This window comes from Ammospiza nelsoni, chromosome 3 (assembly GCF_027579445.1).
Source record: "Ammospiza nelsoni isolate bAmmNel1 chromosome 3, bAmmNel1.pri, whole genome shotgun sequence".
Classification (NCBI taxonomy): Eukaryota; Metazoa; Chordata; class Aves; order Passeriformes; family Passerellidae; genus Ammospiza; species Ammospiza nelsoni.
Genome location: NC_080635.1, coordinates 66,683,958 through 66,709,361, shown reverse-complemented (window position 1 = coordinate 66,709,361; position 25,404 = coordinate 66,683,958). Strand labels below are relative to the sequence as shown.

The 25,404-nt window shown below is 37.5% G+C and overlaps 2 protein-coding genes across 2 annotated transcripts in view; one reads left to right on the top strand and one right to left on the bottom strand.

The window, feature by feature from the left end:
* The window catches only part of NT5DC1 (5'-nucleotidase domain containing 1), a 128,381-nt gene that overhangs the window by 12,726 nt on the left and 90,251 nt on the right, over positions 1–25,404 (top strand). The gene's annotated exons all lie outside the window — the stretch shown is intronic.
* On the bottom strand, positions 3,856–11,403 carry COL10A1 (collagen type X alpha 1 chain). Its single transcript, XM_059468758.1, has 3 exons — positions 11,341–11,403; positions 10,557–10,710; positions 3,856–5,927 (listed from the first exon to the last, which is right to left on the bottom strand). Exons 2-3 carry the CDS (start codon positions 10,693–10,695, stop codon positions 4,033–4,035), a joined length of 2,034 nt encoding a protein of 677 aa, XP_059324741.1. The 5' UTR covers positions 10,696–10,710; positions 11,341–11,403; the 3' UTR covers positions 3,856–4,032.

The following is a 25,404-nucleotide window of genomic DNA, read 5'->3' as shown; positions in this document are numbered from 1 at the left end:
CCTGAGGAAACTCTCAAACCTGGATCCCAATATCTACATACCATGAAGCCGCAGTTTCTATCATAGCCCAGAATCTGGCCTGAAAACCACAGTCTTTTGACTTAACTCCATGTCTTGTAGAAGTTTTAACCCTTCAGAGAAAAGTAGTGCCCATTAGCAGTTAGTCAAGGTAAAATTTTAAAGGCAAGCTTGTTCAATGGTCAGTTGACGGGACGCAAAGTTCCCAGCTGGAAACGCGGTCCTCGCGGTGCCATTGTCAGTGGCGGAGCAGAACGACTGACCGCTTTATTTTTTGAAATCCAACGAGTGTTTGCAGTTCACTTTGATTTGTTGTCAGTATGCCCTTGTGTCTCTACGTCCCTTTTCTTTTTCACAGGATTTTTTTGATCATAATCAGGTGTCTGATGGATTTTGCTTTTCATTGTCTTAGCTATGGTAATTGCCTTAGATAATTGCCCTATGATTTTTTTTTGGATGGCTCTTTCAGATAGGCATGATTGTCCTGACTCAGCTCGATAAAGGGTATTAACCCACTCTTCTCCTTGTAAAGAAGTGAAGAACTGAGGCTTGAAAAAGGAAGTGGGTTCCCAAATAGTCTTGTGTTACTTTAGACATTCCATTGTGAAAAATAACTCAAAAATAGAAAAAGAAAGGAAAAATCTATGAAACAATACTGTCAGAAAAGCTTGGTGTCAGATAGCAATGAACAGAGATATTTGCAATGTGGTCATTTCTTACCTAGTAATACCTGCAAGAGAGCTCTCTGCAATTGATATCCCAGCTAAGCATTACATTACTCGAGAATCCATTTTATTCTCAATACTTTTTTCTTATTACTGGAATAGTTTGTGACTGTAAGGTGATTAACATTACCTTGAATGTATTGGATTTAGTGGATGTTTTATAGATAGTAATGCAGAACATATTATTAATTTTAAAGAAAACATCATGGGACAATGTATTTTACACTATCAATCTATGTGGATGTATTATGGAATCAAAGTATGCTCTTTAGAGGATTAGTAAGAGCTTGAAATACTGTATAATTTTTCCTTGTGAAAATTTAAAGATTTGATGAATTTTTGGACAGAAAAATCAATGGCTTTTTTAGGGAAATGTTGCCAAATATAACTTCTTAAAGCAGAATTTTGTTAACATTTCTTATCTTAAAGGCTACTTTCTCTCCTGAAGACTTGCCTTTCCCTGTAATTTTCCTAACATTTCTACAAACTGTAGCATCCGTGACTGTATAGTTAAAATTATATATTTGAAATATTTTCAATCAGTTTATAAGATTATATGTCATTTTGAAAGTGAAAAGTCATGGCTGCTATGACAGCAGATTTCATAAATTGCCCATAACAAGGCTTGTTAGGATACATGTTTTTGATCACAAGTTTATGGTCTTGGCAGAGCATAACCAGTCTAGATGTCTGTGATATGTATGTTTTACCTTTAATATGCAACTTCAGATATAAGAAACAAAAAGCAAAGATGCTTTTCTGCCCAAAGGAAAACCAATCTTGTGCAAAATATTAATAGTTCCTAATGTTAGTGTAGCAGTAGTTAGATACCTTTATTTGTCTTAATTGTGGAAACTGCACCAAAGAAGCAAGTGAAAAGTAAATTTGTTACATTTATTTGCTGTGTTTTCCAAGTAAATACAGAAGGGATTGTTTGGGTGCTTCATGTTTTTGATCACTTAAGGCTTCAGAAATTTCAGTACTTCTTTGGAAGTGATTTTGTACTATAACAGGCTCTTAAGTTTTCATTTGAATCTCATGTTGGATTTTCTTTCCTTTAATATCCAAGATGCAGAAGAAATAGTGGTTTTGGATGGGCTTTATCTTTAGATAGATTGCTGATCTTGTGGAGAAAATATTAAAAAACAAACTTAAAAATCTTACAGACCTTCTCAAGGTCTCCTCTGAACTGAAAATCCAAAGCTAATATCAAAGTATAAGTTGTGCTTTTGCAACAATTTGCTGTATCATCTCTAGCTTTTCACCTTTAAGAGTTGCTTTCTTAGTGACTTAGTATCTGAGACTTAATGTGAAAAGACTTAAAAAACCAGGCATGAGGTTCCAAGCTGTAGACTTACTTGAAGTCCCACGTGTTTGAGGAACAAAGACATAAAGCACAAAACCGGATTTAAAGTGGATGGATGGATGGATGGATGGATGGATGGATGGATGGATGGATGGATGGATGGATCATAAGTTAGTGAACTATGCTTTTGAGAATGCTGCTTGGGCCCAGTTTCTTCTAAGTTAATTGGAATCACAGGTCAATGTGGTCCTGAGCTGCTGAACACCAAGCGTCTCCAACAATTTCAAGCATGTGCTTTGCCATAGATTTCATATGTGAACTAATGAACCAGAAACCTACTGCCTAGTCATATTTTCCAGTCCCTCTATTTGTTTCTGAAACAAAAGTTCCAAGTTGGTAAAATGGATGGGCAGCAGGATGTGCTATGTTTAAATACTGGGAAACACTGTTGAACTAATGTTCCTTTTTTATTTTACTAAATTATAGCCTAAACCACAGGTTTCCTTATCCAGCGGCATTTCAAAAGAGGAAGAAAAAAAAATTCTTGAAGTTACTTTCATTGTAGGTCTTTACAGTTTCCAAAATATTATATAGTTTTGCTAATGATGGGTCAACCATCAAGCAAAAGGTATCCTAGCTTTTTTATTAATTCCAGTGTATTATCAAGTATTAAGGATATTGTTCATTTCAAATGTACACAACCTAACAAGCTGCAAGTTCTGCTTTCATGAAGAAATGGTAATATCACAAAAAATTTAAAGGTAGACCTACATACTTCCTGTGCAAGTGATTAAAAGCTTTTGTTTAAAAAGAAAAAAGTAGATTTAAGGGTTCATAAGGTTTTGATGTATGTGATACTTTTAAAGCATATGAACGGCAACTGTCACTGGAAGAAATGTGTAATCAAACTGTTAAGGTTTCATAATTCCTAAGCTAACTTGTCGTAGTAGCATAACAAATTGATGAAATGACAACTTTTTGTGAGACATGTTTGTATGGTAAATATGGTTGTGTCTACTGACTAATTATTGCCATCATCTGATAAATTTAGCAAATAAGTCAAATATATTCCTCACATTATTGTGTTTTAAAGGAATGAACTCTTCAGGAAAAAATCAGGGCAAGAATTATCTCCAGTTTTGGGGTGGTAAAGCTGTTCTGTTTTTGTAAGTGTGTCTGCATGATTGTGAGGATATGTTTTTAAGGTTTGGATTTGGTCAATGTTGCTTTATTGTTCTCTGAATGTTACAGAATGTTAGGAGATTTGAAAATACTGAACGAGTTTGTTGCATCAATGTGCATTAAAGAAAGCCGAATGGATTTTAAGGCTTCAAATCTGGTTGCTTTTTCATATTGGGAAACTTTAGATCTTCAGTAACATGTAATCATTTGTAAATCCACCTTTCTCTAAGGTAGTTATTAATAAGAACAGTAGAACTAAATGAAAACTGTGATTATGATATGGACTCTAATAGAGTTGTCATTCTTGTCTCCTGTTCGATAGCTTAAAAATAAAGCTAGATGTAGAATATTCCTGAAGTGTATTGTCCAGCTGTTGAGGTGACTGTGAGGAATTTGAGACCATTTACTTGGAATGAAATTACTTCAGTTAATTTAAGTATAGTGAAGTATGATCTAGCATCCTTTATTGTGTTATGAGGTGTGATAGTTAGAAATTCTCATTCTCCTTTTAAAAGAAAAAAAGGAAAAAAAGACAAAGACTGTGCATTATATTAATTCATAAAATTTTTATGTTGCATTCAGTCAGACAATTAATCATCATTCAAAACAATTTTTAATGACAATTCTCTAAAAACATACAATATTATACTACTATGTTTGAACCACTCTCTTCCACTTTCTCACTCCCTCCTCCATTCCTTTTGCAATGTTGAAGTTGCATGAGCTGCTAAGGACAAATCAGAGCATTACCTGGTTAACACGGTCTGAAGGAGAGTGTGTCAGGACAGGGTAAGTGGGATATTAGATATGAGCAAACAGGAAACCTGAGAAAGAAGAGTGAACATAATCAGAGGAGTAGAGACCATTAGATTCTGAATTGGGCAGTTGGAGCCATACTTGGTCATTCTCCATGAGATCGATGACAGCACTGCCAGAAGCCTGGTCAAGGTATCCTTTCTTGTACTCATCATAGGTGTACATAAGTGGGGAACCATTTTTGTAGAGTGCAACCCAAACATTTGTTCCTTTTGCGTGTACATGGTAGGAGAAATAGTACAGTCCAGGGGTCCTGCAGGTGAAGATTCCTGTTCTGGGGTCATAGTGTTGCTGCCTATTGTACAAGATTTTATCAAATTTGATGGGGACTGTTGCTGCAGGGTAGGCTTTTGAGAGGATGACACTGAAAGCAGATACTGGCATCCCTGTCAGAGCTTGGTTTACTCCTCCTTTTATGAAAGATATCCCTGATAGGTCCCGAGACTCTCCTGCTTTAACATAGCCTTCGGGCATCTGTGGGATTACAGCTTGGCCAGGGGGACCAGGAGGACCTGGGGGGCCGGGCATGCCAGGCTCACCATTGCTGCCTTTAGGACCAGGGGGTCCAGGTGGTCCCATGGGTCCACTCAAGCCTTTAGTGGAAATGCCTGCTGGGCCCGGCAGTCCTGGTGCTCCTGGCTCACCCTTTGCACCAGGGGCTCCTGGCACGCCAGGGGGACCGATGGGACCTCTGATCCCAGGTATTCCTGAAGGCCCTCTGGGGCCTGGCTCACCGTTGGTCCCTGGCACTCCCTTGGCTCCTTGTGGACCCATCGGACCAGGCAGCCCAGGTAGCCCAGCAGGGCCTGTATCACCCTTTGGGCCTGGGAGACCTGTGTGTCCCTTAGGACCAGCAAGACCCTGCTCACCTGGGTATCCTGGTTTTCCCTCTAATCCTGGGAGGCCTCGTTCCCCCTTGGCCCCTGGGAATCCTGGCTGTCCTGCAGGGCCCATGTCACCTTTGGGCCCAGGTAGGCCATTCTCACCGGGCAAACCTTTAAGTCCATGAGGGCCCATGTTCCCGGGTGGCCCGACCGGCCCTGGTTCTCCTGGCACACCAGCTGGACCTTGGTCTCCTTTAGGTCCTGGAAGGCCAGGAGGACCTTCAGGCCCTCTGTGTCCCTTCATCCCTGGCAATCCTGGCTTTCCAAAACCTGGGAGTCCTGGGGATCCAGGCAACCCTGCAGGTCCAGGATGTCCCTTGGCTCCAGGGATACCTGCTGCTCCTGGTGGTCCCATTGGCCCAGGCTTGCCAATGCCAACTTCTCCAGGTTCACCTGGGAGACCCTGGGGACCTGGGAGACCAACTGCTCCAGGTGCACCTGGAAAACCTCGGTCACCTTTCAGACCTGGCTGACCTGGCAGGCCATTTTCACCGGGCTTCCCTATCCCAGCAGGACCAGGGGGACCCCGGGGTCCCTGTGGGCCTGGAAGACCCCTGCCACCTGGGCGGCCTGGAATTCCGAATCCGTTTTCTCCCTTTTGTCCATTTATACCTGGGATACCTGGCTCACCCTTCTCACCAGGGGGTCCCCTTGGCCCCTGAGCTCCTGGAGGGCCTTGTGGTCCTGGCTTGCCAGGGACAGTCAGTCCTGCGGGGCCGGGAGTGCCGGGCGGCCCTTGTGGTCCTCTTGCTCCTGGGAGTCCAGCAGGTCCAGGTTCTCCTTTCTCACCATTTAGTCCTCTTGCTCCTGGCTTTCCTGGTAGACCTGGCACTCCTGGCTTTCCAACTGCAGAGAACCCAGGTGGTCCTGGGGGACCAGGGGGCCCTTGGGGACCTGGACTTCCAAACCCTGGCTTTCCTGCAGGACCTGGTTGTCCTCTTGGTCCAGCAGGGCCTGGGGGACCAGGGGGTCCTTGTTCCCCCCTTACCTGCACACCTGTGAGAGAGAGGAAACCAGATCAACCAGGGCATCTACAACATATTTGCAGGCAATGTAGCATGGTGGTAAAATGCATGAAGGGTTAATTTAACTTCTGCTTCATGGAAGTCAAGTTTCAGCTGCTGTATTTGTCAGTGAGAACCTGACATTCAAGTAAAAGTGTTTCACCGCCCTTACAAGTAACAAGTGCAAATTTGCTGGAAATGTGAGATATAAGGCCTCTAGAATTTTTTTTTTTTTTTGCTTCAATACATTCAGGATCATCAAAGAACTTAAAAAGTACTGTGCAAGTAGATGCAGCCTATTAAGTAAGGAAAAAACAACACAGACAGGTAACAGATTGAGCAGGTCATCAGACTTGATGAGTAAAATCACAGGAAGCTGTCTGTGCAGGTGCAGCAGCTTTTTGGAAACAACTTGTTGCTATATTTACGTAGTGAGAGTTTTGTTCTTCCCTGCACCTATTTTTCAAAAGTGGCCCAAGGCACTAGTTCTTTTGTAAATATATGAATATTTTCAGGTATTGTCTGTCATAAAAATTTCAGACTTTTGTCTGTCATAAAAATTTCACTCAGTGGCAAGGTCCCAGCTGATAATTCATTTTACTGCTGTCACAATTCTAGCATTATTATGAAGTTTTTTATTACTACTTCATTTTCTTAGTTACCAAAACAGCAGGTGGAGCCTCTTAACCAAATGTCACAAATAGAGGGATAAGCAAAAAAGCTTACTGCTTAGTTTGTGTGTGCTTGGGAGGAGCCTTCAGCTTTATGTTGAAATTGGCATGCTGATTTGTTGGACATTACATTTAAGTTTAACAAGTTTAACACAGATGCTGTGAGGCTACTTTAGTAGTCTCACACTACAAGTGGCAGCATTATAGAACAAAATGGCATATCTGTGATGGGTGTTAATTTAAGAAGTAATTTTTAAAATAAAAACTGAAGGATACAAAAAGAGCCTGAATTCTGTTTTTTATAATGGCAATATGTTCTATTGAATGCTTATTTAGAAAGTATTATCAATTGATCAACAATTGCATCAGCTACAATTTTTCCTTTCAGCCTCCCACAAAAAGACCAGTGTTACATATATATACACACATGAAAGTTTGTATATATATTATATACATATGTACATATGTATAATATTATATTATATACATTATGTATATATATATTATATACAATGACTGTTTGGCTGTCTCTTAGATAATAAACTGCATTTTCCAATATGTGCATAGTTTCATTGGACCAAAAGTGAGGTGAAGGAGGAAACTATTCTTCTACATATTGTTGGGAGTTTTTAAATAATAGAGGTATGCTTATGAAATACATTTGATTTTGGTTTGTTATTGTGTCTGCAAGGTTGCCTTCTTCCTGTATTGACAGGGAAATTGTTCTTATCTAGAAAGTGCAGAGGGTGCATTTTCTTTTCTGCTGATGCATAAAATCAGCACAAATGCATATCAACTTATTTTGCACATCTTCCTATCTCATCCTTCTTAAGGCTGTGAACAGGAAGATAGCTGTTAAAATCCTACACATAGAAAACAAGCATGGTGATTTATTTGTGATATATTGACAATTTTTTTTGATGGCAAATTGCATCAGACTTTAGCTCAGAGTGTATCTCCTTATTACTTTTACCATATTTTAGATGCAAATAGCAGTCCTAGGTTCACAGAGATGCCAGTTTTGCCTAAGATGTTAAAGGCATTGTCAGCACTCATGTTGTTATAGAGATTTTCTGTGAGCTGTATTGTTCTGAAGTTGTGCTGCTTTTAGATTAAGATCGTAATTGTAATTAGGCTGTCTAAAAACAATGGTTATTCCTCTGAGGAAAGGACTGCTAAATCTATCAATGAAGTAGAATTTATTTATTCTACTTCATTAAGTAGAATATAAGAAATTCTACTTCTAAGAACATTGAAGTATTGATTGGCTACTCTTTTACATGTCTCAGCACATGCCTTGATGCAAAATTGCTTTACATTTTCTAGTGCCATCAAACCCCATATGTGTATTGAATTAAATATGTAGACTTTAACTAATCTGCAGTAGTGGCTTATTTAAGCATTGCTGGATAGTGAGACTTCATTCAGTTATTGTTTTCAACCTGGGCTTTTCACATTCTTCAAGCCAAAGAGATACTGGTTAAAAAACTATGTTCTGGAGAGCTGTCAAGACCAAGAGTTTTTAAACAATTTCACCAAAGTAGATGAAGCCTTAATAGGCTTTGGTTGCCAACAGAAATTGTGTGGTCTGTTTTATGTTGTCCTGACTCATGAGTTTTGGGTTTAGACTGAAATTTCAGTTCCAGGCTGCTTTTTCACAAAGCCATACAAAGCAAAAAGATAATTTATTGGTAGCTATATCTATAGAAGTCAGCGTTTGGTGATCAAATTGGAAAAGTAAGCTATGATGAAAAGCTTGCCATTGCTACTTCAGATACTTGCAAATGGAACAACTCACTAGAAAAAAGCTGTATTCATTTGCTCCTGTAGGCTCCTGTTTTATTCCTCCAAGATCATCTCAGATTAGAAGTGATGATCTCCAGCAGTCTTCCCTCTTTAAATGCTTCTAAAATCTCTCTATGGGATGCTTGTTTTCCAGACTCAAGAATAACAGTCCTTCTGCAATGCTTGCTCACCAAATCAAACTCTGTCAAGCACTTGTGAATGACTGGACTCGCATGTCTGTAAAAATGTAGGCTGTTCCTGCTATTGAGGTCTAGTATATAGTCTTCTGTTACATTTCCTAAATTGAGAGCATTTTTTACTTCTCAGGTTTTGATATAATCATTCTCATTCTAAATATGAATTTTCACTCACATTAGATTCTGTGTTTGTATACAAAGTGAAAATTTAGCTCAGGACAATTCATTTCCCCCTTTCACACTATTTTCTGTCTACCCTGATTCTTGCTTAATTTGTTGCTGGTTCCCCCTTTCCCAGATGTTTTCAATACAGGGGGAAAGAAGAACCACTATTAGGAGAAGTGAGTGAAGTATGGTAGAGAATAGCCAAGTAAATATTATACTTCACTTAAAAATAGTATGAATATGTAAATTATTCTGAGTAAAGTCATGGAAAAACACAAGAAAAGTTAAGGAGGAAGGAAATGAAGCATAAAACTCAGTGAGAATTTTTGTTGTATCTGTGTGTACCTAAATTTGATCCAGGAGTCTTAGGGTTCCAGGAAGTCCTTGTGCTGAATAAGACAAGGGATGAAACTATGAAAATATTTTGGTACAGCCCAGGAGAGTATTTTGGGGGTAAGGTTCCCAGCCATGCTGCTCTCACTTGTTTCTCACTGCTGGGATTCTTGGAGCATGTGGGTTGGAACTGATTGGTATGGGGCCAGTGCTGCCACCAGCTGCTATGAGAGCAGAGTGTCTTTGGGCTCCATGTGTGTTGCTCATGATCAGACAGTCCATAGGATCTGTGTGCAGACCTATTCTGAATCAAAACACCCAAATGAGGGTAATGTGGATGCAATGTCCTGAGCAGCAATTCTGCTCTCCAGATTTGCCCATGTCCTTTTTCTAGTGAAGAGAAGCTTATTTGCTAATGCTTATTTGCTAATGCCCAAGTATGATTACTACAACTAAAAGTGGATGAGATACAGCAAAAAAAGAAAACTATTTTGAATAGCCTGATGATGTCTGAAAGAAAATAATACTATTCTCAGGGGGTAAGGTAGGATGTTTACAAGGAAGATTCACTATTAATTTTAGTGATGACAATTTTGAATAGTCATTATGGATCAGAAGCTTTGAGTTCAAATTTTTTGAAGAAGATGTTGGCCTAAGTATGGAAAAATAAAACAGAACTCAAATAGTTTCAAACATTAGGGATAGCCACCTGTTCATCTTAAAGAGACAGAGAGCATAGCCAGAAATAAGATGAAACAATGTAGCATTGCAGTTATGTATTGCAGCCTGTCCAAGCTGCCATAAGACTGATTTATGCAATGAAGAGGGTTTTTAAAATATACTAAAGCTAGAATTGTTATATTACTATGTGCTTATCCTGATAATTAAAGCATGAGCTTAAATCACTCATGAAAAACTATATAGAAGTTTATGACACATTTGTACAACTATATATAATTTTATTTTGTCTTTCTAGACCTTAAATAGGTCTTAATTTGCCCATATATATCATGTATATATTTAAATTCACACCTAAGGTCTGTTTTGCATACAGATAACATGATAAAATATGTAAAAATTCTTCCTGAATGTAGGTAAGCTTTAGGTGACAGGTCTGTTTCTAGAAACCCCAGTGCTGAATCAAGAAATTAATAATTAGCATGTTGTACATCATTATGTACACAGTCATGCTATGTTACTCCCACTATTGAAGCAGAGATCTGGAACTTTGCTTCTGCTCTATATGCCTTTGGTGTTTATTGTGTAAAACATTTGTGTGGCAGGTGTGCATCTTTGTAGGAGGCAACTCCAGAGCCACTGTAAATTCTTTCTGCAGTGATGAAATCATTTCAATAAACCTAAATTGTTAGTGAAATTTGAATATCAGTAGTATAAGCAAAGACCTTTGTTCATGTATTGAACCTTTAAGAATAACTGTGTTAGTTTATTATGAAAAAATAGTAAACTTACCTTGACTCTTTACATTGTATGGTAGAAAATGTGGCCCCTTGATGCTGGATTGTTTCTGATATCGCTCAGAAAAATATCCATCACCACCGTGGACAATGTTCAGACAAAACAGCAGCAGTAAAGATACTTGTAAATGCATCTTCCCAAATTGGTTCTGTGTTAGAAAAGGTAGAGAAAGTTTGTTGTAAAGAAAAGCTTTTTAGCTCTGGTTTTGGAGATGAGTTTTCTTAAATTATTGGTATAAAAGTAACAATATTTTGTGCTTACTTCCATCTGCTTTCACTAGTTTTGAAAACTGCTCTAAGAAAAAGGGAATCAGCATTGCTATCACCTTGAATGATGGAGCTGTTGCATGGATAGATTAGAGGCAATAGTCTTACTCTTAGGAAAAGAATAATTTTGATTGGATGGCAGTCTATTCAGGACAACAGTATTCAGAAAGAGTTTTATTTTAACTAGACCTCCAAAGTAAGTTCAGGAGCTCCATATAGCAAAACTCCTGAAAAGAAGAGAGGTTTTTAGTGAAAATACATAAACACTTCCATGATCTTACTACTTCTGTCTAATGTTGTAGCAAATGAAGGATGAAGTCCTGGTTTCTTCAACATCAGTGGCAAAAATCTCAGCAAGGTTTTTACCTGTAGCCTTACAAAGAGCCCCAGTGGCATGAGGGTGCTTTCACTGGCCCTTAAATATCAACCCTCTTCCCTCCCCAGACAGAAAACAGGCATCCTGAAGAAGTTACCTTCAAAACCAAAGAGAATAAAACCAAGTTGTGACATACCAAAGTGTTGTGGAGCTCCAATGCAGAGTGGTAGAGGAGTGAATCCTCCTCTACTGAGGAGGAGTTCTGCCACTGGTGAGTGAGCAGAAGCTGATGATTTCAAGTGCCACCCTTGAGTATTTATCTGGTTTTTCCCCTTACTTGGGTGACTGCTGGACATAAGCTCCTCCCCCAAAATCTGTAAGCAGTAATTACCTGTGTGTGTATAAGTGTGTTTTTTAGGGGTGGGGGAGAGCTATTTTGGGCAGTCATCCTAGATTCTCTTAATGGGTTTTTTTTTGTTAGGGTATTTTTCTCATTATTTTATTGGATTTCTTATTATTTATGAGATTGTATTGCTCGTAACTTGTTTTTCCTAAAATTTTTTGGCCCCTCTGTTTAAAGAATTGATAAAGGTAACACTGGGAGAAATCATGAACTAGTAAGTAAGGTTAGTAATTCCAAGTGTTCATTTAAATTTCTCTGTAAATGTTTTAAGGAAAGACCTATACATTTTGAACTTTGGTGAGCTGTTACTTTCAGGAGTAACCCCACTAAAGTTTGTAGAGACCACTTAAGTGAGTAACTAAAGACTATTTATGTGAGTAATTGTCCAATGGGATACAAGTGAGAAATTTCAAATCAATTAAGATATTAATAACAGAGTTGTCAGAGAACCTGGTTTCTTTTAGGCAGTTATTTTAGGAGATTATCTTCATGTTATACCTCTACACTTCTGTGTTCATGTTTGAGGTATACTACTACACATATAATGCAAGTAATGTTTCTGTATTATGAAATCTTGAAATGTGAGTTTACTTACAGAATGAAAACTTCATTGTGTCCAGTTATAACAAATGTACTGAAATCCACCCTGCTTTATTTTGCAAATGTTAACACAGGGTGATGTTTGGGGGTTTCAGTTTAGTAAATTTAAACTGATGCTGGTTTTAGTGTTGGTGGATCAAACCTGGTTATAGTTTTAGCTCTTTAAGAGATTTTGTTAAACTGGTTTTGTTTAATGGACTGTAGCCACACACTGCAACTTCTTCTGTTTTTTAATAAATCTTACAGTGATTCAGCATTGCTTTATTGAAGTTCAGTCCTAAATTGGCAGTAACTCTCAGTCCTTGAATTGTTTGTGACTCTGAATAATATTTTAAAACTGAAGGTTAAAGTAAGAGGCAAGAAACAAGTTTTCTGATTAAGGGTGAAACTGTAGAATTAAATATGTAGTGCACTTTCCTTTAAGAAAAAACACCTACATATAAATTATCTGTGTATTGAAACTCTTCTGCCAATTTCTTTGATATTCATGTATGTATTCAATTTTGTAGGAGTTATAGGTATACTAATAAATAATGTGTATTACTGTCAATTCTCATGCATGGTAGGTACAGAAGGAACACCTGTTACTGTTCCAACCAAAAGACTGAGCTGGTGGCCCTGAACCCTGTGGCTGTCCTGTGGAATGACAGGTTAACGTGGGCTGAATTTTACCTGCTCCATGTCTTTGTTTAATTCCACAGTCTTCAGCTTTTTGGCTTTTATGTATTATGGCAAACATCCTAGAACACAAGTTACTGTACTGAAAGGGACCAATGGACCATCCAGTCTGTTCTGTTTCCACTTGTGCTAATACCTTTGCTTAGTAGAGGACTGGATTAATGTTTTAACTTACACTAATAAGTGCAATAATTTATTCAATGTATTGTTGAACAGTTCTTTTTTTCTTTTCTTCTTCCTAGCCATCCTCTAAAAGACACTGTTCTTGTACTGGTTTTGTAAATAACTCTTTTTGCTGCAGGGGTCTTCAGACTAAAGCCTGCTTTCTCCATTAAGCTTGCATGCCTGACCTGATCAGTGATTTTCAGAGAGTTTGCATATCTGAGATTACATTTTTGCTCCCCACATATGTATTCAGTTTCTTCTAGTCTTTCAGAGAAAGAAACTCTGTCCTCAGGTTTTTTGTGTGACTTCTCAAGGTTCTCTATTTTAAAAACTAGTCTATAAACTCAAGTGAGGATCCAGTCATCCACTTTTGACAGAGGTAGCAAATATATGGGCATAAAGTTTATTTCCTCCTTGAAAAAACACAGCTCCAGCTCCTTTTTTGGTTTGTATAAATCCAAAAATAGCTTTTGATTTTTAAAGCATTTAAATATACAGCCTTCAGTGGGAAGTGTGGTTGTTGCTAATTTGATAATATTTGGTTAAGAACAGCAGGCGACAGTTTCATGCACACAACAGTTTTGTGCTAATTTCTTGCCTAATTCATAAATACCCCCAGAGCAGGCACACTTATGTTACAAAAGCACCGATAATTCACACTGATATTTGCCCAGCAGCCTCACTTCCTCCCTCTTAGCTCCTTCTGGGCAGGAAGGTGAATAATCTCTATGTGTGTCTGCATAAATACGGATGATTGTGGGGTCAACAGGCAAACCCGTTGTCCTTGTGATTAACCTGAGCTCCACCCTATTGTGCTATCTTACTCCACTTCTTTGACTTGAAGTTTTGTTTTTTGTGCGTGTGGGAAGTTGAGGTGGAATTGGAGTTCACGGGTTTTGTATGTTTTCCCTGCTCCTGTGGCTATTTCTTATTGGTAGAGCACTAACATGCATTTAGTGCTAAGCATGCATATGAAAAGTGTGCTGTGGTATGTATTTGCCCTTGCAAAAATATGTGCAACAGGCACACTTGTGTATCTCTATATACAGTAACAGCACATTGTAAAGTAGAAAGGTTGTTTGCAAAGCTGTTCTCAAAATACAAACCTTCAGATACTTTTGTTTTATAGTAAGAAGTTTAGAAAGTTGTTTTTGCTTACAAACAAAGGTGTCTTCACTCCCTCCTTCCCACAAATAGGGGAAGTAATAGTCAGGAATAAAATTTGATCCATTCTGCTGCTTCAGAACTTCCTTTTTAGTAGTGTAGTAGTAGTAGTGTGCTGGCAGCATCTTCCCATTTAAAGGTAGTCACATTATGGCGATGCAATAGCTGAAGTCCTAAGTTTAACTGCAATAAAGACTCCAAATAGTCTGTATGGGCCAAGTGAATGGAACTGAAGTCAAAGCCTCCAGTGCCATTTGCAGCAGTCTGCAGTGTTTCATGACATTTGCTGACTAGGTGTTCAGATTGTAGTTGAATGTTGCTGGAAAGCGTGCACTTACTCATGCTTTCCAAAATCCCTTTTTGCTTTGGTCTCTTACTCCCACAGAGTCAGTGGAAACGTGTAGCATGGAAGTGACACCATGATTTGGGAAATGGGAACTGACTTCCACCACAACCCTGGAAGTTACTCACAAAGTGACTTTGAGTGAGTCCCACAACAAGCAACTCCTTGCAAGGAAGAGGCATAGAAAGTCTTAATTAAACATAAATTGTAATAAAACAATAAGCCACTCCCTGTCATGCATCCTTCAATAAAAAAAAAAGAAAGCTGAGAAGCAAAACTCCAGAATGGCTTGTGCAGGCCCTTGCTGGGGACTGGCCAGTTATGTTCTTGATGCTGAGGATACTCAATGTGAGTATATTTATTGTTCTGACTTGGAGTATGTGATCTTAATTTTTGAACCATCTAAGCACAAACTCTGAACTTAGTTTCAAATAACAGAGTTCTCTGAAAGTAATAACTCACAACTTAAACTTGAAATATGTCTTGTTTTTAATAATTGGCCTTTAGTCTTAATCCTGACTTTTTTTCTTCAAATTGCTGTTATAGGTTATAATTACTGTTTGTGGTAAAAAATGGTACTCAAGGAACCTGGTCTGTGCAGGGGTGTTTACTCCCTTTATTTGGATTAGTAATCTCAGTTGTGAAGAAGGAGTCAAGAATGTGCTGGTGGGAGATTTTTCCTTTAATTTAAAAAGTCGACTGAAAAATGGGGAGTAATTTGTTACCAGCGATATAAAATCAAAACACTGTCAGCAATAGGACACAGTGCTTTTGCTACTTCTGGCTCAAGTCCAATTTTCTTACCTGCTTGAAGTAACCTTGAAGAATGTCCTCATCTGTGACTAGTTTTCTTCTGTTAAAATGCTTGTACCCAAAACAAATGGTAGTTTTGGAAAGGACTCTAACAGCAAAGTACTCTAACAGCAAAGGACTCTAACAGCTTCTAGCACCATCTCTGGTGAATGAATTCTCCACTCTCCAATTTTAAGTTTACAAAGAAAGGTGTTTAAGAGTTTCCACAAGAAGTTTGAAAGCCTGCCATGAAATTAAAGGAATAATTGGATTTCTAGTTTGTGGTGTGCTTTATGGCACTTTGGAAACTTCTAAATCATGTCAACTCCATGGTTTAAAGCTGTCCTCTATCCCTTTCTGTCACACAGTGGTGAGAAGTGTTCTCATCCTCCCACTATAGCAGCCAGGTAGGGCCTCAGTGGGAGTGCAGAGCAGCAAAGTGTTCCACTGAACCTGACAGGCCAAGCTAATACAGAGGGGTTCCAGCTTTTTATTGCCCACAGTCAAATGGACACAAAGGAATAGGTAAAAGGAAAATTTGATAGCTATGGGAAATCTGGGTGGTTGTTTCTTTGTTTTGTTGCTGTTTGTTATGCTTTGTATTTGAATATAGAATATTTGTATATTCTATATACGTGGAGGGTATTTTCTATTCCAGTGCTAGCTGCTTGGACTGCACAGGACTAGAAAACATCTTGGTGAAGGAAATATTTACCTTTGTAATGGAAAAATAAATAAGATTTATTTTGAGTTTTAGAATGCATGCCGTCTTTTTTAATTAAGAGGCTTGTTAAGCTGGTGTGTGGGGCTGTGCAGCCCTATCTGTATCTATATTTTGAGATATAATAAAGAATTCTCTTTAAACAAACAAAGCAAAACAAATTCTGTTACTCCTACAGTCCTGTTGTAGTCTTTTTATAGACTTTAGGTCCTTGTACTCTTAACACTTGTAATTGTGGTTGAGTAAATGTCCTCCTTTCAAGTAGTAATGGAAAGATGGTCTGTATTTTTTCTGGCACTGCAAAACTGACTGCTGACCAGTTTGTTCTGTTCAGCTCAAGTAACTGTTGATCACAAGAGCTCTATTTAGTGTAGCAATATATTTAAATAGATGACACCCAGTTAAATATTTATAGTTGTATTCTGACTGAGTTAACTTGCAGGGACACTGAATAACCATGTTGAAACCTCAAGAGAAGATGTATTCTGCATAGCTTATAGAGAAAGCTTTGAGACAGACATGAATTTTTGATGAAACAGTCCTCTGAGACAAGCAGTATTACTGGTTATTGCTTTCTAACAGCACTACATTGTTTATCACCATGTTCGCTAGGATTGTATGAAGATACGACAATCCTCACCCACCTTAGAGAATTTCTGGTAACTGAGTAAAAGATACCAAAGAGAAGTACTGGTGTTACAAAAGATGTTTTCCTTGGATATCCTGTTGCCTGACCTTATTCTGCCCTCATTTTTATTTCTCCCTCCCTTGCTTCTGAAAGTAAAAACAACAAATACTGTTTAAATGAATAAATTAATTTGTAACTCCTATCAGATATGTGGGTTTAATTGAAAACTGATCAGTTTCAAGATACTAAAAAGACAAAGCTGGGTTTATATATTAAATATTCATCCTTTCTTTCACAAATGCTTTTCTAATTAATTAGTGTAAATGTTTAATTATATGAAGTTTTGTATTTTCACTAGTTCTGTTTAAAAATGCAAACATGCAACTGGTGACACGACTTGCATGAAGAAAAAGAGCAGAAGTATTTCATTAACTTGTTGTACGGTTCAGGAAAATAAAATTTCCAGGATCCTGGTCACTGAATAGCCTGAGTAAATGCAAAGATTTTGCTTTGGATTTTGACAAGGGAGTTCCACAAAACTCTTTCTGGAGCTACTTAAACATAACCAGATGAAGAGGTTTCTAGTCCATTCTAGCTGAAGATGCTCATTTTCAGCCTTTTGGTTCATGTTGATTGCACTCCTAGTTGTGTCAATGTAATGGCTTATAAAACATTTCTTTAAGAATTTGATTTGGATTAAAATCAGACTTTCTTGGGAGTGATGGAGGATGGAGGCTTGTTTTCTGTACGTCCATGACATTTCACAGTATGTTTAAAATTATTTTTAAATATGTTAAATAGATCATTAGTCTTTAAAAATTGCTGCAAGTCTTCTTTCTATTTTAGTAAGTACCTGATGTTCTTGTTTAAAAAGAGCATTCACATAGAAATGTAAATACGCTAAGTAGTCATATTTTCCCAGTGAGAACTATTTTTATTATTTTTTTTTTAATTCATGCTCTTTTTAGTGATTTTTATTAGATTATTTAATATCTTTCTCTACCTCTGTGTTTTCTGGACTCAAGGTTTCTGTCAGAGTGCCCTGAACCACAGCGAATAAAGTAGAAACCATGGAAAAAAAGAATGAGAACCACTTCTGCTATCCCAAAGGTGAAGAAGTTCATGCAGCTTCCTTTGGTATCCCATAATTAGGGGAATCTTCCAAATACTTGGTCAAAAATAGGTGTAACTGAGCTACTTTTTCAAGTGTAGCCCCTGGAGCATGTAGTCAGCCTGCTGAATAGTCTCATTCATTGACTATACTACCTGCTGTGGTTTGGACAATTGGCACAGAGTTGTTTTTAAACTTCCATGTTTAAAGACAGGTGCCAATGGGGGAAATCCAGACTTTTACAACCAGAACAAATAAAAAGCTGTCTGAGTTCATTTTAAAAATAAGGGATTTGTTTGTTTTATTAAGTCTGGCATTTTAAATATTGCTGTTTTGTTTTAATTTATTTAAATTGAAACTTTGAAACATTCTTTTGGTGGGTGCATGTGCATAAGGGGGGTGCGAGTCCTGTGAGGAGTAGCTGATGAGTAGTTGAACTTGTTTAGCCTGGAGAAAAGAGCCTCAGAGGGGACCTTTTTTCTCTCTACAACTACCTGAAAAAAAGTTAGAGTGGGTTCCAGTGTCTTTTCCTAAGCAGAGAGTGATACAGTAAGAGGAAATTACCTCAAATTGCACCAGGAGAGGGTTAGATTGGATATTAGGAAAAATTTCTTTACCAAAAAGTTTGTCACACATTGGAACAGACTGCCTAGGGAAGGAGTGGAGTCACCATTCCTGGAGGTATTGAAAGACCTGTAGATGTAGTGCTTAGGGACATGGTTGGACTCACTCGCGGTGCTGAGTTAATGGTTGGGCTAGATGATCCTAAAGTCTTGTGAAATCTAAATGATTCTATGATTCTGTATAAATTTTTTTGCTCTCTCACTTATTCAAAATAAGCTTGAGTCTTTGAAGCCTAAGTGTTCCTGATATTAGTAATAGACTAGTTTTCATTTCAATTAGCTGAAATTGAATTTTTACAAGCATTGTATTGTCACATAGGAGAGTCAGAATTACTTCCTTTAATGAAGTGCTAATGCAGTGTCAGCCCTGTCACAGAAAACCTACAAAGTTTTATAGGTGACATTTGCTATATTACCTGACTCAAATAACTAGTTTCAATTTTTCCTGTAGGATATCTTCTTCCATAGGAGGAATACCACATGAATATGAGGGATGATCACTTTTTATGAGCTTTACTAGTAGGCTTTTGCATTCAAAGCTTTGAGGACTAAAAAAGAGTTACATAAAGAGACTCATATGTGAAACAGATACTTTCCAAACAACTGATACAAAAACATGTGAAGATACCAGGAAAGATGGGGACTCCTGAACTCATGACAGACAGCCTAACTTGATCCTGTTTCCAGTTTCCCTGCTGATACTGTGCTGAATGATGAAAAAACAAAATTTAAAATTGGACTCCTGCTGGAGGTGATGTGAAATGACTTCTGCACCCATTGACAGTGATCTCCACAGATCACAGTTATTCCATCAGTGTAATTCTGCTGCATACAAAAGTGGGGATAGGAAATGGGCTAAGGAGGGAAAGGCTCATTTATCCATGTCAAATAGTCCAAATTGTGATGTGGACTCTGAATTGTATGATTATCTCATGCAAAGTCTCTGAAAAATGTCTTGTAGAACTTTTGGGTTTGTCCTCCAAAAAGCTGTGGATTCCAGTTTAAAAGCTACTGTTATTTGTCTTCAGTATGGAAAAGTATCTTATGATGATTAGGGGGAGGACTTTTTAACAGTAGAAAATAAGAGTTGCTCTAAATTAGTTTTTAACCAAAAATAAGAGTGGAATCTGGGAAGCTGTGGCTAAAATAAATGCTGTTATTTGATGTGATATCTATGCTAGTGTGATCGCGTCATTTAACAATAAATCTGGTACATTCAATTCAGTGATTCTATTGCCATTGCATGGCTTATCCAATTAGTGTCTGGTTATCCCTTGCTGCACGAGAAACAAGGCAAGGTTTTATCTTTATATTTACATATTTGTAATCTCATTCTGCATGCAAGCTTTCCCTTTTTTTTAAAGATACTTCACATTTTTCTAACAATAGACTTCAGTATTAGATTTAGATGTAGTAGATTCAAAAAGAAGCCTACAGAAGATCCATCTGCAAATTCAGTAGAAGTTACAAGAATGAGATTTAGAATTTTATTTTTGATTGAAACTCTTTTCATTTACCAGCTTGAAATATTTTTAAACAAAGCTGAATCTTGAAACAGTCTCCTTATTTCAGGACATAAGCATAACACTGTTTATCTGTTGAAATATTAGTTCACCAAGAATGCATGTTAGTTCATTCAGAGAGAGCTTATTGTTTCAGAAAATAGACCACCTGTGTCTATAGACCTGTGGTGGGATGTGTTTGCTTACTTAAATATTAGTAAGTAAAAGCAAAATTAAAATACTAGAATATTTTTCTCCTGTTTCCTTTTTATACCTGTCTAAATCCTGATCTTTTTTGGTATGTGCTGTGTACATAAATTGTATTTAAAAATTGGCTTTCATAGTTGGATTCTACCTTTGGCTGTGCTGATGACCACAGGTTGTTTACATGAACTATGGCAGACTTTTCCCTCTGAGCCTCTCCTGCAGAGCTATATCCCTGAGACACTAAAGTCGTTTAGAACAGGGGGTTTTGTTTGTTTGTGCACCAATAGCTTGCAAGTACTTTAAGGGAAAGTATATTTAGGCTAATCACATAGGGAATGCCAACACCGTTGGAAAACAGCTGGCCAAGAGCATGAGCAGAATTTATTTGATATGTGAAATAATCTCTGGTCAACCGTACAAACTATTTAATACCAATATAGGATAATTTTACTACCTTTACCAGTTTCTAGAGATACTAAATGCCAAATAAAAATAAGACAAAATTTTGCATTGACAAAGCAAGATTGTTTTACAAACTTAATTGGAATAGTGGACAGAGTTATGTCACATTATTTCTAAAACTAATTGGAATGTTTAAACTTCTACTGGATCATCTTTTAGAAAGAGAGAAATACTTCAATGTAAAAATTTATATTGTCTTAAGAAAACAATCTGAAGTTTCTGGAGAATTTGATTAGGCGCTGTTGTAGTGATGCTACCTATGAATCTCACAGGGCTCAATGGTCTCTTGGGAACACAGGGACCATTGGTCTCTGTGACCTGTCTTGGGGTTTTGATATGGAAAAATGAAAAATAGTCATAGATGAAAAGGAGCTGTTTCTGTTGAGACTTGGCAGATATAGAGAGCAAGTTAAAATTTCAGTATTTTTAAACTATTTTTCTATGGAATGATAATGCAGGATGCACTACCATCCAGCTGTTCTGAGGGCAAACTGCCTCATGGCATTTGGTCAAACTGCTGGCAGAAGCCTCTGTCCAAAGTTGTTAAAATGCTCCTTAGAATCCTTCATTCCTAAGTTACCTGAAGGACAAATATGACACCTCATACACAGGTGTTTTTTTGTGTCTAGTAGTTGGGAGAAGTTGGCTTGCATACTTGCATACAACTGCAAAAAAGTCATGATCAGCAAGACTACGTTTTGTGTTTGGAGTTATTTTATGACTTACATCTAAAATGTCTGCTTGAAATAAAACATGATTTTTCCAAGTTATACTAGTGTTCAGGAAAAGACTTTAGGCTTTCCAAGTCTCAACCATCAGCTTATAATCAAGGCCTGATGGCATCTAATTACATTTCAGGTGACTGCACAGTGGCCTGTGAAGTAAAATATTCCAGTTTTGGCGCTGGTTTATGCAAATGCGGCTTCTGATGTTTTTGCAAGGACATATATGCCCTAAGTCTTTATTTAACAGAAAATTAATTTATAAACAGAGTCTAACAGGTTCTGAGTTTCTGCAGTGAAGCTTATGGCCCATTAAAGCTTAATCTGCTCCCTATACCCTACAGTGCAGCATTTTTCCTTGACTTCTGTATTTATGCCACATGCCTGGAAGGCACATAGGAACATCTCAAGTTTCTGTTCTTGTGCTAGGAGGACAAAGTAAATGTGATTATATTCTGTCACTGCCTCTTCCAAAAGAAACACAGTCGTTCTTTTGGAGAGTGCTCTACTAAGCAGTTATGTAGGTGTGAGATCTTGACACTGAAGGTGTAGATAAACTCTTTGGGGCATTTAGCTGCCAAACTCCAACAAGCCTTTATTGTGCAAATGCAATCAGAAATTTGTAATAATTGCATAAAATTTTGTGGTAGTGGCAGATTGGATATTTTGCACATTGTACCCCTATGTCCCAAATCCAAACCTATGGAAAGAATTCATGCCTTGGAGCTGCTTCGCAAGATGTATGTACAGGACTAGGGTAGAAACCTTTTTTCCTGACTTTTTATTAAAGGATGACCAAACAGTTTTAAACAAATATTTTTGAAAAAGCAAAAGCATGAGGTATAAGAAGTTGCATTTATTGCATGAATGAAGTATTGAGTTGGACTGGTGAAAATTTGACAGTATTTTTATCAGAAAACCCGATCCTGATGAACCACAGTTCACACTAAAGATGAATTATATATATTTCCTGTTATAACATCAGGTAATTATTTTAATGCTAAACTCTTTTATGCTTTTACAATTTAGGGCATTGGGGTTTTTTTAAGGAAGACTATTTTCACAGTCTTTGCTTTTTATTTTTAAAGACATAGTATTTCATTTTGTTATTAAAAGCTGTTTGATCTACAAAAACTGGTATTGAAAGTTGTAGACTATCACTCAATTGCCATGAATTAAAATGAAATCTTCCCAAGGAAAAAAGTGCCAAGAATACAGGTGTTTCATATGTCCTTTATAGTACTGTAATTTAAAGCACGATCACTTGTTACCTCTGTTGTCTTGTTGAGAGACTTGTTGTTTCCTTATTGGTAACTGTATCCCTCTGAGATCCCCTTGCCAAACAGCTGCTAGGAGTAAGAAATTAGTGCTTTGGAAAAGTTGAAACTCACAACGAAACTAGCTTCAGGCTTGTCATCTCCTCCCAAAGGCATTTCTTTCCTTCTTCATCCTGGATTATTTATTAAGTTTGCACTTGGAGAACCTTTTAAAGATGAGTACTGCAATGTTCCTGGCTCTTTTTGAAGAACAGTGGATTTATTTATTTATTTATTTATTTATTAGGTATGAAAAACAGTGGCAAAGACCATAAGAACTGCATTTTTTAATTCTGTTTTCCCAAGATCTGTCATCTGTTTTTCTTAGTCCAGAACAGAATGTTTGCACAGAATTTCAGTTATTTTCATTTTAAATGACAAAAATTTAGAAAAACTTTCTGCATTCTCTGTGGTTTGGAGCTGATTGGACTGTTATTGTTACCCTCCTGTGTATATCAGAATAAACTGTAGAAGACTATGTTTAAGAATATCAATATATCTTTTGGTTTGCATCCCATGGGGATGCTTTCTGAAACTGGTTGGTCATTACAACATAGAAGTACAGGGAGAAGATTAGATTTTTTAAACGCTGTGTATGTGTGCTTATTTGATTCTTTTTAAGGCTCTTTTAGGTTCTTTTCTCCCTGCACTTTGCTTCATTATGGATATTGTGATTAGACAGGGATTAAGGATTGTCTGGATTACACAGACCTCCAGCTTTTCTTAGTGTCCTCATGACAGGAATCTTGCATGCCAAAGGCATATATATTATGGAGAATATAACACTGAAAGGGATTTGAGTAGTTGTGGCTATTGCAAAGAGTCCTGTCTCACATCAGTTAAAATGATTCCTTTAGAAACTGCTGCCTTATTAGCCACCACACATTCTGGCATAAGTTTTGAGGGTGTTAGAAGTACTCACAATTCTACCTCTGTTTAGGCAGTGCAGCATTTAAGCCCATGCCCCAGATAGCCTCATCCTAGGTGAGGCATCGTCTGAATACCACTTTTACAGAGGCAGCTAACTGCTGTCCTCAGATGAGGCTGGAGATAAGAACTCATTATTTCCTCCAGTGACTGACTGATGTATTCTGACACTCAATATTCTGTCAGTTAGAAATCCATTCTTAAGTATCTGATTGTGCCATCATTAATGTACTTATTATATGTATTATTATTCAGTACTGAATTCTCTGTAATGCCTGCATCTTTCTGCATCTGGCCCTTAATGTCTGATGATGATGAATGGTGTCCACTGCCTGTAGGCAGAACAACCCAAAAGGACTAAATCAAGCCAGGTACCATCCACATTTTAGTCAAACCTTCCTAAAATGCACTTGTAAGTACCTTCATTGCTGGAAAATGATAAGATTGTGTAGCTGACTACATTTCTGTTATAGTTCCTATTTAGGAAGTTAGACAGTAGAAGATAGGATGATTAGTTTTATTTCTTTGGACTTCATTATGATGTTGGGTTGTAGGTTTGTAATTTGGGGTGCGGGGATAATAGAATATAATACTAAAATAATACATTTTAAGAATAGCCTCATTCCCCATAACTGCTATTACTGCTCATTTTTTTCTCAGCCTGTCACCTCTTGAAAGTTGCTTCCCAAAGTTTGCAAAATGGCAAACCATAAGGAAACAACAAAGGAAATCTGTGTTGCTTTCAGGCTATTCTCTTTCCTCTTTCCAATACCACATCAGGATGTGGTTTTACTCCCTTTAGAGCTGCAGGACTCCATCTCCTGTAGACTTTCTGGGCTGGTGGAAGTGGGTGTAAAGGGAGAAGACATTTAGCTTGCAACTAGAAATGTGAACACAGTACATTTCCTACATAAAACATGCAAGCAATATGTATAGAACTGAAGGCTTATCTCAGTTTTTCAGTGTTTTTTTCCTATGCATTTTTAGGTTTGCTCTCTGCTTCTCAGTGTATTTGATGCTTATTCTTACTATTGTGCTCTACTTATGCCATTCACCATGGTGTGGGTGGGGTAATAATGCTCATGCATTATCAAGCAGGGGTTCCATGGAGCCAAACAGTATAGGTGAGTCCTTTTTGAAAAGTAAGGCCAAAACAGAAAAGTAAATACATTTTTGAAGCTGGCTAGTACAGAGACTTAGGTAGCAAGAAACTGCTGCATTGTATAAAATGTTCTTGCTGCAACTTGTCCAGTCCATGTTGACATAGAATCACTGCTTTGAAATAGAAAAATTCAGCTAGAACATAATTAGGTCATATTTTATTTCTCTTCAAAAACACTATATACAAAATTCTGTATTTAATATTATTACCAAAAATGATAGTCTGTCCATTGAGTCACTTTAAAATATATTCCTCTAAAAATGCAACCTGAGACCAAAGTCAGTAATCCTGAAACTTCAGAGAGAATCACTGTCTACTCTTGCTGAAGGCTTTGGATTTTCTAATTTTGTTATAATTTCTGCCATGCTGTCAAAGATCAGAATTTTCAATCTGTCTCATTGCAAATATTGTATTTTTTATTCAATAGAACTGAAGATCATCTGAGTTTGAGTCCTAGCCTAGGCATGCTAGATAAAAATAAGCTTTAAATTTCTCATTCATTTTATTTGTATAGTTGCAAAATGAAAAACCTGCTTCTTGGCTCTTAACTCCAAGAAACCGCAGAGGAACTCAGGCTGGTGATGAAATCCTGCTGTAGTGACAGCCCAAGAATGCTGTCCACTCCATCAGGTCAGGTTTGCAATTCAGGGCACTTCTCTTTTGTTTGTGTCTATGAGCTTGAAAGAAGCTTTTTCCTGAAGGAAACAAATATGGATATTTTTATGATATGCCAC

What these genes read in the sequence shown, in the direction of transcription:
- COL10A1 (XM_059468758.1), bottom strand. Translation starts at nt 10,695, where the DNA reads ATGCATTTACAAGTATCTTTACTGCTGCTGTTTTGTCTGAACATTGTC. An exon ending in ATACAATGTAAAGAGTCAAG is followed by an intron (nt 5,928 to 10,556) that starts GTAAGTTTACTA and finishes TCTCTCTCACAG; the next exon opens with GTGTGCAGGTAAGGGGGGAA.